This window comes from Pongo abelii, chromosome 22 (genome assembly GCF_028885655.2).
Source record: "Pongo abelii isolate AG06213 chromosome 22, NHGRI_mPonAbe1-v2.0_pri, whole genome shotgun sequence".
Classification (NCBI taxonomy): Eukaryota; Metazoa; Chordata; class Mammalia; order Primates; family Hominidae; genus Pongo; species Pongo abelii.
This window is the reverse complement of record NC_072007.2, coordinates 24,310,186-24,323,257: the sequence shown is the minus strand read 5'-3', so window position 1 is coordinate 24,323,257 and position 13,072 is coordinate 24,310,186. Positions and strand designations below refer to the sequence as shown.

General features: G+C 35.1%; 1 protein-coding gene across 2 annotated transcripts in view; it reads left to right on the top strand.

Moving 5' to 3' along the window:
• The window catches only part of SAMSN1 (SAM domain, SH3 domain and nuclear localization signals 1), a 172,260-nt gene that overhangs the window by 108,645 nt on the left and 50,543 nt on the right, over positions 1 to 13,072 (top strand). The window contains exon 1 of one of the 2 annotated variants that reach the window (XM_002830562.4): positions 2,136 to 2,300. The exons of the other annotated variant lie outside the window; for it this stretch is intronic. Within the exon in view, the coding sequence (XP_002830608.1) occupies positions 2,244 to 2,300 (57 nt within the window). The 5' untranslated portion in view covers positions 2,136 to 2,243. Of the gene's footprint in view, positions 1 to 2,135; positions 2,301 to 13,072 lie in introns of those variants that run through there. 2 annotated transcript variants of the gene reach the window in all.

Genomic DNA, 13,072 nt, shown 5'->3' with positions numbered 1-13,072 from the left:
ACTTAAAAACTGCGTCTAGTCCAGATATGGGTCTCATAAATGTGAGTGTTCTCTATTCTTTAGCACTCTATTATAGAAACATTGGAGAAATATAACCTCAAGCAAGCACCACCTCAAACTGAAATTTCATGCCTTTTTAGAGTTCACAAACATTTTTTGACACGAAACATTACTGAAATGATGAATCATCTAATAAGTATGTCCTTTATTGATATTTCATTTTATTATCAACAAAACTCTACCATGTAGTAAGTGCAAGCATTATCATTGCCATTTTATTATTGATTGAACTCCATGATTAAATTTTTATTCGTAGACGAAGAAAAGGGGGTGTCGAGGGTGCAAATGGTTCACTTAAAAACGTATTTTTATGACTTTCAATGTCTTAAGAGATGAAGCAAAAGATCTCTCTAGCCTACTTTCTTAACCCAAGCCCAAACTGAAAGTCTAAAAGATGTATTTCTGGGGAATTACCCAACCTCAGCATTCTCAGGTTTTCCAGTGTTCTCTGTCTGTGTCAGTATTTTGAAAACACTAACTCAATAATTCTCAAAAATAAAAGTCGGCTTTTATTATCTGGTAATAAAATAATAGGCATATTAACCATAATCTTGAAAAGTATATTCTTTCAATTCTGTTATAGAACAAAAACAGGTTGTTTTTAGCTAGTCAAGAGGTTTGAAATATTGTCAAATTGCACATAATAGACAATCAATTTAATATTTATTAAATAAATTAGTGAAATTTGAATCTCATTTGTTAAATGAATTAGTAAAATTTGGGCCTCGGGGTGGGGCTTAGAAGTGTGAGGGAAGTTTGAGAAATAGAGTCAGTTGATTTGTCACGTGGAAAAGCTGCTGATTAAGAATATGGCACTACACTTTTCAATTCAGAGGATTTATAAACAGAAATCTAAGTTTATTTTCTTAATCTGGGTTGCTCAAATGGAACCGGAGTTTCATATATTTTGCAAGTCTCCCTTTGATAAATCCCCATTTAACAATAAAGCTTGAACTTCTTGCTTTTATTTCTGGGTATTTTGCTTTTTTCATTATCATAAACATTTTTAAACCATGAGGAAACTCTTAATAAGTCATATTAGCTCTACTAGGATTATTAAATAGGGATTCTGGGTATTTTATTTGAAGAAACTGTTGATCCATTGGCTCATCACCAGGACAGCAATTATCAGTATATGGCATCGTTTGTAGCATAAAGACATATGGTTAATTGGGGGTTCTGTTTAATTGATCTCTTTGTTAACCAGGACTTTACAACATCTTAATACATTAGAAAAGTAACATATGCATAATCATTTACTTTTAGAGTCATGTTCCCATTTATATTTAGAATGGGTCTAATCCATATTTTAAAATATATGCATACATGCTTTAAGTAGGATTAGTATTGTTTAAGTTCTAACTTATTTTATCTTCTAACATTGTTTATTTATTTTATCTTCTAACTGTGTTTATTTAGAAATATATCATGCCTGTAATCCTAGCACTTTGGGAGGCTGAGGCGGGCGGATCACAAGGTCAGGAGATCAAGACTATCTTGGCTAACATGGTGAAACCCCATCTCTACTAAAAATACAAAAAATTAGCCAGGCGTGGTGGCACACACCTGTAATTTCAGCTACTTGGGAGGCTGAGGTGGGAGGCTAAGGTGGGAGGCTGAGGCAGGAGACTCACTTGAACCTGGGAGGTGGAGGTTGCAGTGAGCCGAGATCATGCCACCGCACTCCAGCCTGGCTGACAGAGTGAGATTCCGTATCAAAAAAAGAAAAAATATATACAAAATTGACTACCTTGAGTATTCTTTTTTTTTTTTAAATAATAGAAAGCCAACATCTCAAGTTTTATTTCAGTTATTGGCTCCGATTTTTCTTTTTCCTACCCATGGAATGCATTGTAGATTTTTACTTTTATATAAACCAAGAAAATGAGTTTTGTTTTGAAATCCTTATGGCTCTTATAACTGCAGGCATGTCTAAGTATGAGATTTGGAACATACTTCATAGAAAATAGCAAGACAATAAAGAGTTACCAAAGAATTACTGTAAGAAAAAAAAAAAATTACCCATGTAAATGTTGAAGTCATATCCTGACCGAAGGAGGAAGTGGCAGGTCCCTGGGCTCAACCTTATCTGATGCTGTACATTAGACAGCACACTGCTGACTGTTTTCAGTTGTTTCTGCAACAGCAGAAAGTGCACTCACTAGGAGTAGTCAGAATTCAAAATGCTCAAGAGAAAGCCATCCAATGTTTCAGAGAAGGAGAAACATCAAAAACCAAAGGTAAGGTAATTTCATACATAGTTAAATAAAATCAAACTATTTAATAGAAAATAAACACATATGTGTGTTTGAACACATACAATGTTCTCATCTGTCAGTCATAAGTCAAACATAGGCTTTAATGCCTCATGGCAAATAAGGAAAAATTAAATTGAAAAGTTAGATTTTAAATCACACCTAGCAATTATTGTCTCTGTAATTTTGTCTTATGGTGCATATTGGAACATTTACATCTGTAAGTGAAGTCTGAGTTCAGTTCAACTTCAAGAAAATCAATTTAGTGGTCTCTGAGTGTTTGTTATTATAAAATCTTCTTGCACGTTTTTAATGACTATGAGATTGTCAACGTCTACTAAACAGTCTACTGAATGAATTTTATCTCTTAAGAGATTAGCTCTTCAAAATAGAGTTATAAGAAGGTTGTAAAATGGAAATGTTATGGTTAAATATAAGACTTTTCTCATTTTTGAATGTTAAATTATGATAGCTTGTTGCAAAGGTGTATATTTGCTATTCTCTCAAACTAATGTTATTACTACACAAAAAATCGGGCTGTGTTTTGAGAAGCATCAAAACACCATTTACTGGTAGACTTGACAGATTGGTAATATGTGGAATGTTACTCTGTTCTTTGTCTTGGCAATAAGTGCTACTTTTAAAAAAAAAGTATAACATGGGATAAAGTTCAAATTCTATTGTAGAACTCTAGATTTATTAATAACGTAAAACAACTATTTACAAAGTACCAATGTCAGAAAATTTATCCAATACTTGTACATTTCTTTTCTCAGGTAAATACAATTTTTAATCTCTTTCTGAGATAAACAATAGCTGAGTCCAGATTTTTTTGAAGGATTGATTTATTGTCCATCAGTCTTTATATGTTAGGCACCCATTTTCAGAGAAAGAGATTGGTTTCTTTCATTTGTTATGACCTTTTGAATTGATGAGACATTGAACAATGGTCAATATTTTGAAACTCTTTGGAAGTTACCATCCAAGTTTTTCTGAAGGAAACAAAAATAAATGATTTCCTATCTTTGGAAACTGAGAATAAATTATTTTGAATATTAATTCTTTCTGACGCATATACATAGTAATGGATAGACAAGCATCTTTAGTTTAAAATGTAGCTAGATAACGTATCATGATTTCTTTTTCCCTAATATAAGAAAAACTCAAAGTAACATTTTCCAAACAATACAGAAAAGTTTTTAAAAGCATGGCTTGTGCTTCCATTTAAGATTAACTTTATATGATATTTACTTGATTAAGTACAACAAATAGTTAACAATAGTAGGTTTAGGGAAAATCATAAAAGTTAATAAGGAGAATGATAAACCTCAAAGTATTTAAAATCTAAAGATAGAGTATTTAATAAAGCCTGTATTTTATAGTGAGTTAGAGTCATATTTACAACATTAAACTATTTTCAAAATGATACTTTACTCCATCATTATCATTTGGCTTAAGAGCAGTAACTACTATAATACACTTGGAATATTGTTAATCTTGACTTCCTTATTCATAAAATAAAAAAAATTTGAAAAAATACACATCTTTGAACAAAACATATCACAGAAAATGGTCACATTGGAAATGCTAAGTTTTTTTGTGAATGAATTCTTATTTTCATTAGATGGTTTCATTCTGCATGAATTTAAAGAGATGTGAATATAGATGCACAGGTATGTTTTTCATACATTCAATTGGATTCTTTCCTTTTAACATGGAAGTGATATTTTTCCATTTGTAATTATGTCTTAAAATAACTCTTCTTTCCTCATAATTCACATTTATTTTGGTGGGTAATTTTCTTTGCATATTATATGAATAAAGAGCAGTATCTGGCCAGGTGCATGGGCTCACACCTGTAATTCCAGCACTTTGCAGGGCCAAAGAGGGTGAATCACTTGAGTTCAGGAGTTCTAGCCCAGTCTGGGCAATGTGGCAAAACCCCATCTCTACAAAAAATTCCAAAATTACCTGGGCATGGTGGCACTTGCATGTAGTACCAGCTATTCAGGAGGCTGAGGCAGGAAGATTGCTTGAGACCAGGAGATTGAAGGCTACAGTGGGCCATGTTCGTGCCACTGCACTCCAGCCTGGGCAACAGAGCAAGACCCTTTCTCAAAAAGAAAAAAATTGGCAGAGGTAGATGCTGTGATAATCCCTACAAATAAAAGCCTCATAGAAAAAGGAGTGCAAATCCTTTCATTTACTGAAAAGAAATTGTGTCTAGAAAGGGTCTATGTTTAGAAACAGAACCATCAAGAAATTGGTCTGAAATATAGGGAATCACTGTCTTCACTGATTAACTACATACCAGATATTAGTTTACAAAATTTCCTAACCCAGAAACATAAACTCTTCGTACTATACTCTCAGAATTTGTGAAAGGGATTTTCTTGTTTTTGTGTTTTTTTTTAATTGTAAATCCTATAGTAGGATAAAAAGTGATAATATTACAAATGAAGAAAATATTTAATCATTTAGCTTTTGTTAACTGTCATTGGTTCTATTTCAAGTGACCTATTGGACAATTCAAATGCAATGCATATTATAACTAATGTTACCTCAATTAAAAATGATCAAACTTTTCAATTGAAAGTTAATGGAGAAAGATTTTGTTATTAGTATTTTCAAATAGGTCTTACGGTTATGGGAAGGTTCAAAATATTCATGTATATAATATGTAGCAATAGATTTTCAGTCCTATATCAAAAATAATTTATTTTCTTATATTCCTAAAACTTATCGATACACATGTTCATGAATTTAAAAAGAGTAAATCCAAATACATGTTCAAATACAGTTTTACCATGTGTAGTATTATCGTTAGTGTACCCTCTTTTTCATCCTTTATTTCTCTCTTTCTCTATTTTTAGTATAGGTTCTCTCCTTTGAATAGCTCATAATTAAGAGTAGCATTCAAATTTATTGTAAGACATTTACAGTATAGGCTGACAGGCAGAGACCGGAGATATTCTATAACAGAAACTGGTAAATTCTTGCAGAATTATTACAAAAGAAACCCATTGCATGTACTGGAATGTTAATAACTTCTCAGGGTTTTAATGTGTGTCTCAGAACTCTCTACTGTATACAGATAAATTCCAAATTAAAAAAGAAATAGGAGAATAATAGTTAAGTATTCTATACTTAGGTTAGTTAAAAATAGGTTTGCTTAACATACATGCAAGGTACTGTTATCTTTATTCTTGAATTTTGCTTTTACCTTGGAAACAGGTTCTTGCTCTGTCACCCAGGCTGGAGTTGCTGTGGTGCAATCACTTAACCCTAACCCTAACCCTAACCTCCTGGGTGGACTCAAGCTACCTCCCATCTCAGCCTCCTGAGTAGCTGGGACCACAGGCACCATGCCACCAGCCCAGCTAATTTTTTAATTTTTTATAGAGATGAGGTCTCCTTATTTTGCTGAGGCTGGTCTCAAACTCCTATGTTCAAGTGATCTTCCCATCTCAAACCACCTCAGCCTTCCAAAGTGCTGGGATCACAGGCATGAGCAACCGCAACTGGCTGTTTTACCTTCTTACTACTAGTGCCCATTACTGATAGTGATTTTAAAAACTTTTAAGCATATACAGTATTCCGATTTGATGAGATGTTATTGCATTACACTCTATAAATGCTTAAATTATAGAACATAACAATTTTCCTTGTCGGTTTTTCCAACTAAAATATTTTATTTTTCTATATTTATCATTGGTTTATTTTCATGTCAGTTGCTGTGCTTACAGCTTTTTGTACATTATTTAATATTTGTAACAACTGTGAGAGAATGACTCTTATTTAGCCTCATACGTAAAGAGTCTAAGGCATAAGGAAGGTCAATTACCTTGAAGAAGACACAGAGTTAGATGGAAAATGAAACTGACATGAAATATGTTAATTTCCAATACTTCCGTTCTTAATATACTGCCATTATAAGCAACAGGACTGTAGATATTATTTCTGTTTCCACCTGAATTGCCAGTTAAAGTTTATGGAGATCAGGGAAACCATGTCTGTAAGAGTGTCTGTAAGTTTAGAAATCCTCATTCCTGTCTCTGACTATGCAGGAAGTTCATCAAAGGAATCTCTCTAGGCGTCCACACACATGTCAACACCTACAACTGTAAAAAAACTCTTTCTTTTCCTTTCGTTCCTTCTTTCTCCTTCCTTCCTTCCTTCCTTCGTTTTTTTTTTTTTTTAGGGTCTCACTCTGTTACCCAGGCTGGAGGGCAGGCACAATCACCACTCACTGCAGCGTCAGCATGCCTGGGATCATGTGACTCTCCTGCCTCAGCCTCCCGAGTCGCTGGAACCACAGTCCCGCACCACCATGCTCAGCTAATATTTATATGTTTTGTAGACACGGGGGTTTTTGTTTTATATGTTTTGTAGACATGTCCAGGCTAACAACTTTCTTAATATTCAAATATTTTAAAAAATGACCTAATATTGAAGTAAACACCACGTATCTTCCCTCTGCAGCTAGCATAATACTTTCAACGTAGTAGACTCTCAATAAATATTTGTAAAGTGAATGAAGTTTCTTCAGTCTACTCTAGGGGTGTCTAATCTTTTGGCCTTCCTGGGCCACACTGGAAGGAGAAGAATTTCCTTGGACCGCATATAAAATACATTAACACTAAGTATAACTTATGAGCTAAAAACAACAAACAAACAAACAAACAAAAAAGAAAAAATCACAAACAAATCTCATAATATTTTAAGAAAGTTTATGAATTTGTGTTGGGCCACATTCAAAGCTGTCAAGGCCACATTCAAAGCCTTCATGGGCTACAGGGTAATACACCCTTGGTCTACTACATACAGCCTGGTTCAAGTATGGATACTCACTCAAGCTATGTACTTATTTTTTTCTTTTTTTTACCGGATTTTGTTTGTTTTTTCTTTCTTTGTTTCTTTATTTTTTCATTTTTATACTTTAAGTTCTAGGGTACATGTGCAGGTTTGTTACATATGTATACATGTGCCATGTTGGTGTGCTGCACCCATTAACTCATCATTTACATTAGGTATTTCTCTTAAAGCTATCCCTCCCCTCTTCCCCAACCCAACGACAGGCCCTGGTGTGTGATGTTCCCCACCCTGTGTCCAGATGTTCTCAGTGTTCAATTCCCACCGATGAGTGAGAACATGCAGTGTTTGGTTTTCTGTCCTTGCGATAGTTTGCTGAGAATGATGGTTTCCAGCTTCATCCATGTCCCTACAAAGGACAAGAATTCATCCTTTTTTATGGCTGCATAGTATTCCATGGTGTATATGTGCCACATTTTCTTAATCCAGTCTATCATTGATGGACATTTGGGTTGGTTCCAAGTCTTTGCTATTGTGAATAGTGCCACAATAAACATACGTGGGCATGTGTCTTTATAGTAGCATGATTTATAATCCTTTGGGTATATACCCATTAATGGGATGGCTGGGTCAAATGGAATTTCTAGTTCTAGATCCTTGAGGAATCACCACATTGTCTTCCACAATGGTTGAACTAGTTTACAGTCCCACCAACAGAGTAAAAGTGTTCCTATTTCTCCACATCCTCTCCAGCACCTGTTGTTTCCTGACTTTTTAATGATCGCCATTCTAACTGGTGTGAGATGATATCTCGCTGTGGTTTTGATTTGCATTTCTCTGATGGCCAGTGATGATGAGCATTTTTTCATGTGTCTTTTGGCTGCATAAATGTCTTCTTTTGAGAAGTGTCTGCTCATATCCTTCGCCCACCTTGTGATGGGGTTGTTTGTTTTTTTCTTGTAAATTTGTTTGAGTTCATTGTAGATTCTGGATATTAGCCCTTTGTCAGATGAGTAGATTGCAAAAATTTTCTCCAATTCTATAGGTTGTCTGTTCACTCTGATGGCAGTTTCTTTTGCCGTGCAGAAGCTCTTTAGTTTAATTAGATCCCATTTGTCAATTTTGGCTTTTGTTGCCATTGCTTTTGGTGTTTTAGACATGAAGTCCTTGCCCATGCCTATGTCCTGAATGGTGTTGCCTAGGTTTTCTTCTAGGGTTTTTATGGTTTTAGGTCTAACATGTAAGTCTTTAATCCATCTTGAATTAATTTTTGTATAAGGTGTAAGGAAGGGAACTAGTTTCAGCTTTCTACATATGGCTAGCCAGTTTTCCCAGCACCATTTATTAAATAGGGAATCCTTTCCCCATTGCTTGTTTTTCTCAGGTTTGTCAAAGATCAGATAGTTGTAGATATGCAGCATTATTTCTGAGGGCTCTGTTCCGTTCCATTGGTCTATATCTCTGTTTTGGTACCAGTACGATGCTGTTTTGGTTACTGTAGCCTTGTAGTATAGTTTGAAGTCAGGTAGTGTGATGCCTCCAGCTTTGTTCTTTTGGCTTAGGATTGACTTGGCGATGCGGGCTCTTTTTTGGTTCCATATGAACTTTAAAGTAGTTTTTTCCAATTCTGTGAAGAAAGTCATTGGTAACTTGATGGGGATGGCATTGAATCTGTAAATTACCTTGGGAAGGATGGCCATTTTCAAGATATTGATTCTTCCTACCCATGAACATGGAATGTTCTTCCATTTGTTTGTATCCTCTTTTATCTCATTGAGCAGTGGTTTGTAGTTCTCCTTGAAGAGGTCCTTCACATCCTTTGTAAGTTGGATTCCTAGGTATTTTATTCTCTTCGAAGCAATTGTGAATGGGAGTTCACTCATGATTTGGCTCTCTGTTTGTCTGTTATTGGTGTATAAGAATGCTTGTGATTTTTGCACATTGATTTTGTATCCTGAGACTTTACTGAAGTTGCCTATCAGCTTAAAGAGATTTTGGGCTGAGATAATGGGGTTTTCTAGATATACAATCATGTCATCTGCAAACAGGGACAATTTGACTTCCTCTTTTCTTAATTGAATACCCTTTATTTCTTTCTCCTGCCTCATTGCCCTGGCCAGAACTTCCAACACTATGTTGAATAGGAGTGGTGAGAGAGGGCATCCCTGTCTTATTGTTTCTTTGTAGCAAGTCTGTTAATAGGTGTGTAAAAATGTTTGTGTATAAGTACAACTGTAACTCATTTTAAGCTTTATGTTAAGAACTCTAATATACCCAATGTTATGAAGGAATCCGATTGTTACCTAAGGGTAGACCTTGGTCCAGGTTAAAGAATATGGAAGAAATTTTGAAAATAGAAAGACATGGATCCCACAAATTAAAGTTAGTGACTGTAATTAGAACATCTTGGCCTTTACTTGGGAGGGATTAATGATCCATGTTAATAAATTTTAGCAGGTTTTTCTTTGAGTAAAGGAGATTCAAGTACCATTGTTATTTTTGAGGGAAATGTTAGAATAATGACAGTTCTGGAAATAGCCTTTTTTTAACCATTCTTTTTAATCTAAAGTGCATACTAAATGAGACACCATTAGTGTCACAGATGCTAATTTTCACTAGCAATGACTGAAGTGGCATTCTTTCCCATTTGCATTTGATCCTAGCAATGATGAGAGGTGATGAGTTGATTATGAGCTGTTTTCACTGCACTGCCTGCTGTGCAAATTTATGCTCCTAGACAAGGATGACACATAGTTGTGCCATTAAAGAGCTTTCTTCACTGTTTTTTTTGTATCAAGACTGCTAGGATACATTTTTAACTCTTATCTAACCAGGTATAAGAAAGAGAAGAAGTATTTATATGCACTGGTGCTTACTTGAGGCCAGGCACTTGTCCAAGGTGCTCATGTCCATTATTATGTTTAATCTTCTCAAAACCCCAGGAGATAGACATTATTTTTATTTCCAATTTACAAAGAAGAAAAAAGCCTTGTAGATGCAAAATATTTTCCACAAGTTAAAAGATTTGGGATTTATGGCACAGTTTTTCTGCTTCTAAGCCTGTGTCTCTCTCCTCCTACTCTCTATTACTTCTTCTTCTGGGGTACAATTTTTGTTGAATGTTTGCCTTTTCAAACAGAGTTTTCTGGAATAAAATATGTGATATAAAATGTAGGTAATATGTTAGATTTACTCTTTTCCCCTTTAAAAAATGGTGGCTATAAATAAATATTTATTTTAACTTCTAGTTATTACCTCCATCTGCTCCAAAAACAAAACAAAACAAAAAACCAGATATCTCAAAAGGTTGTCTTCATTTTTGTGTTTATGTAGCATTTATAACATTTTAAAAAGTAATTTTGATAAACTATAATGCAAACATAAAACCAAATAAGACAAGTCAGGAGAAAATGGAGTCTAGAATATGTTAAAATGTATCTCAAGGTTCATCAAGGCTGACTTGAATCTAAGAACTTGCTACTCACTGTGGTCCTATAGAGCAACAGCACGGGCGTTCCAGGAGCTTGTTAGTCATGTGCATTTTGCAGTCTGCCCCAGGCCTACGAAATGAAAACATACATTTTAACAAGATACTCAGCAGTTCTGTGAGCACTTTAAAATTTGGAAATGATGCTCTAGGTCGATGGTTTTTGGAGCCTAGGCCAAATATTTGAATCACTAAAGAGCTTTAAAAAAAATACTGATGATTGGGTTCCATCCCCAAATATTCTTATTTACCTAATATAAAATGTGACCGGACATCAAGAAATTTTATAGTTTTCCAACCTGGCAGCACTTTTTTCTACTTTTCAAAAGACTTAAAAGTTAATTCACTAATCCATGCATTCATTCATTCATTTATCCTTCAACACAACAAATGTCTATTAAATGCTTATTATGGACAATACACTGGAGATACCAAGGTGAACAAAAGGTCCCATATTTACTGGGGATGACAGACAATAAATAGGATAAATAAGTTAAATATACAGTATGCTAGATAATGATAGGTGCCAAGAAGAAAAAAAAATTAACAGAAAAGAAGGATTTGAAATATGAAGAACTAGAGAAGACTTGGTGAGAATGGGGCATTGGAGAAAGGACCGGAAGAAAGTGAGGGAGCTGGTCTTGGGACTGGTGAAGGAAACTGTACTCTGGGCAGAGGGAAGAGCAAGTGCAAAGGCCTTGAAATGGGACTGTCTCCAGTGTGTTTGAGAAGCAGTGGGGCAGAGTACACAGGGGGAAGAGCAGCCGCAAAGAGCTGGATCACTGAGGTCATTCTAGGCCATTAAAAGAATTTTAACTGGTGTTGAAAGATTTTTGAGAAGTGACAGAATCTGGCCTACAGTTCACTGGGTTTATTTTGGCTTTTGTGTTTCAAATATACTGAAGGGAGTGAGACCAGTTAACAGACTATTGCAGAAACCAGGCAAGGGATAACTGTGTTTCAGACAAAGGAACGGCCCAGTTGATTTGGATATTGAGAAGACTCTAAATTTGGGATATATTTGTACTTATTCTATCCATTTGGATATTTATAGGTAACTTACTACATGCTGTCTAAAGATGGCAGATGGAAAGTTTCCACTGTCCTGTCCCATTCTTGCTTCCAGTTGGTGCTTAATGGCCTCATTCCATTGTTTACAGTCACCAGAAATTCATCCCTAAATTGATGTCTCACTTTCCAAAGGCTTCTTCTTCTTTCTTAAACATATAATTTCCCATTGGATTTTATTTTAATTTGTAGTGCACCTTTTAAATAATTTTTAGCCTTGATCCCTTCTCTCCAAACAAAGCACTAATTCATTTTAGCTTTTCCATTTTACAGAATATGAATCTGTAATCAAGTTTTATCCCAAGCAGGTAGCAAAATGTTTGGGGCCAAATGTATTAGCTATACTTGAAAAGTGTTCAGATAATATTCAGAAAGATCAGATGAATAGCTAGAGAAACGACAGAAGTGTAGCCTCCCCTTTGTTTGGAAATTTGAATATTGTATTTTATAGGAAGTGTTATAAGGTCACTACCTTGACTACCAAGATGCTGGATTTGTTAAAAATCAATTTACTCAGACACTTATCTCTTTAGTCTTTCTTTGCCTTGCTTTGGAGATAAATGGTTTCAAAATCCCTAAAAACTGTGGGGTTTTTTTTGTTGTTTTTGTTTTGTTTTTACAATAATGGAATCAAGTCCATGCTTTACATATTCGTTTCCAAATTTATCATTACCAAACTGATCCATTTCTCTTCCTTTCTAGTGTTAAAGATTTCAATGAACTTTCAGAAACAAGACATTCATATTAGCTTCTTAGTAGAAAAAAAAAATGTCCTCCATTAAGAATTGATTAATAATAGCATAAGATTTTAAACTATCTCTGTTGGTAGTTGAAGTGATTCTTGCATAGATAGAGAGAGACATTTGTCACCACAGCTGGCTAAGTCCCCATCCTTCCTTCACTTAGCCTGTATTAGTTTGCTAGAGCTGCCATAACAAAACATCACAGTCTGAGTGGCTTTAACAACAGGAATCCACTTTCTCACACTTCTGGAGGTTGGAAACCCAAGATCAAGGGGCTGGCAGGGTGGGTTTCACAGAGAGCTTTCAAGGGAGGATCTGTTCTGGGCCTTTCTTTTTGACATGAAGATGGCTGCCCTTTTATTGCCTCTTCATCTGTGCCTGTGTGCTCCTGATGTCTCTCTGTGTGTGTCCAAACATCATTTTACAAGGACACCAGTAGGAATGGATTAGGTCCTACCATAAAGGTCACATTTTTTACTTGATTTTCTCTTTAAAGGCTTTATATCCAAATACAGTCATGGTCTGAGGTACAAGGTGTTAGGGCTTCAAACATACAAATTTGTGGGTGTCAGTTGAGCTCATAACATAGTCCGTGAGCTTGTACTAATTGGAAGTGAGGATTAGGTTTTTAGTTGCTTCCTTCCTTC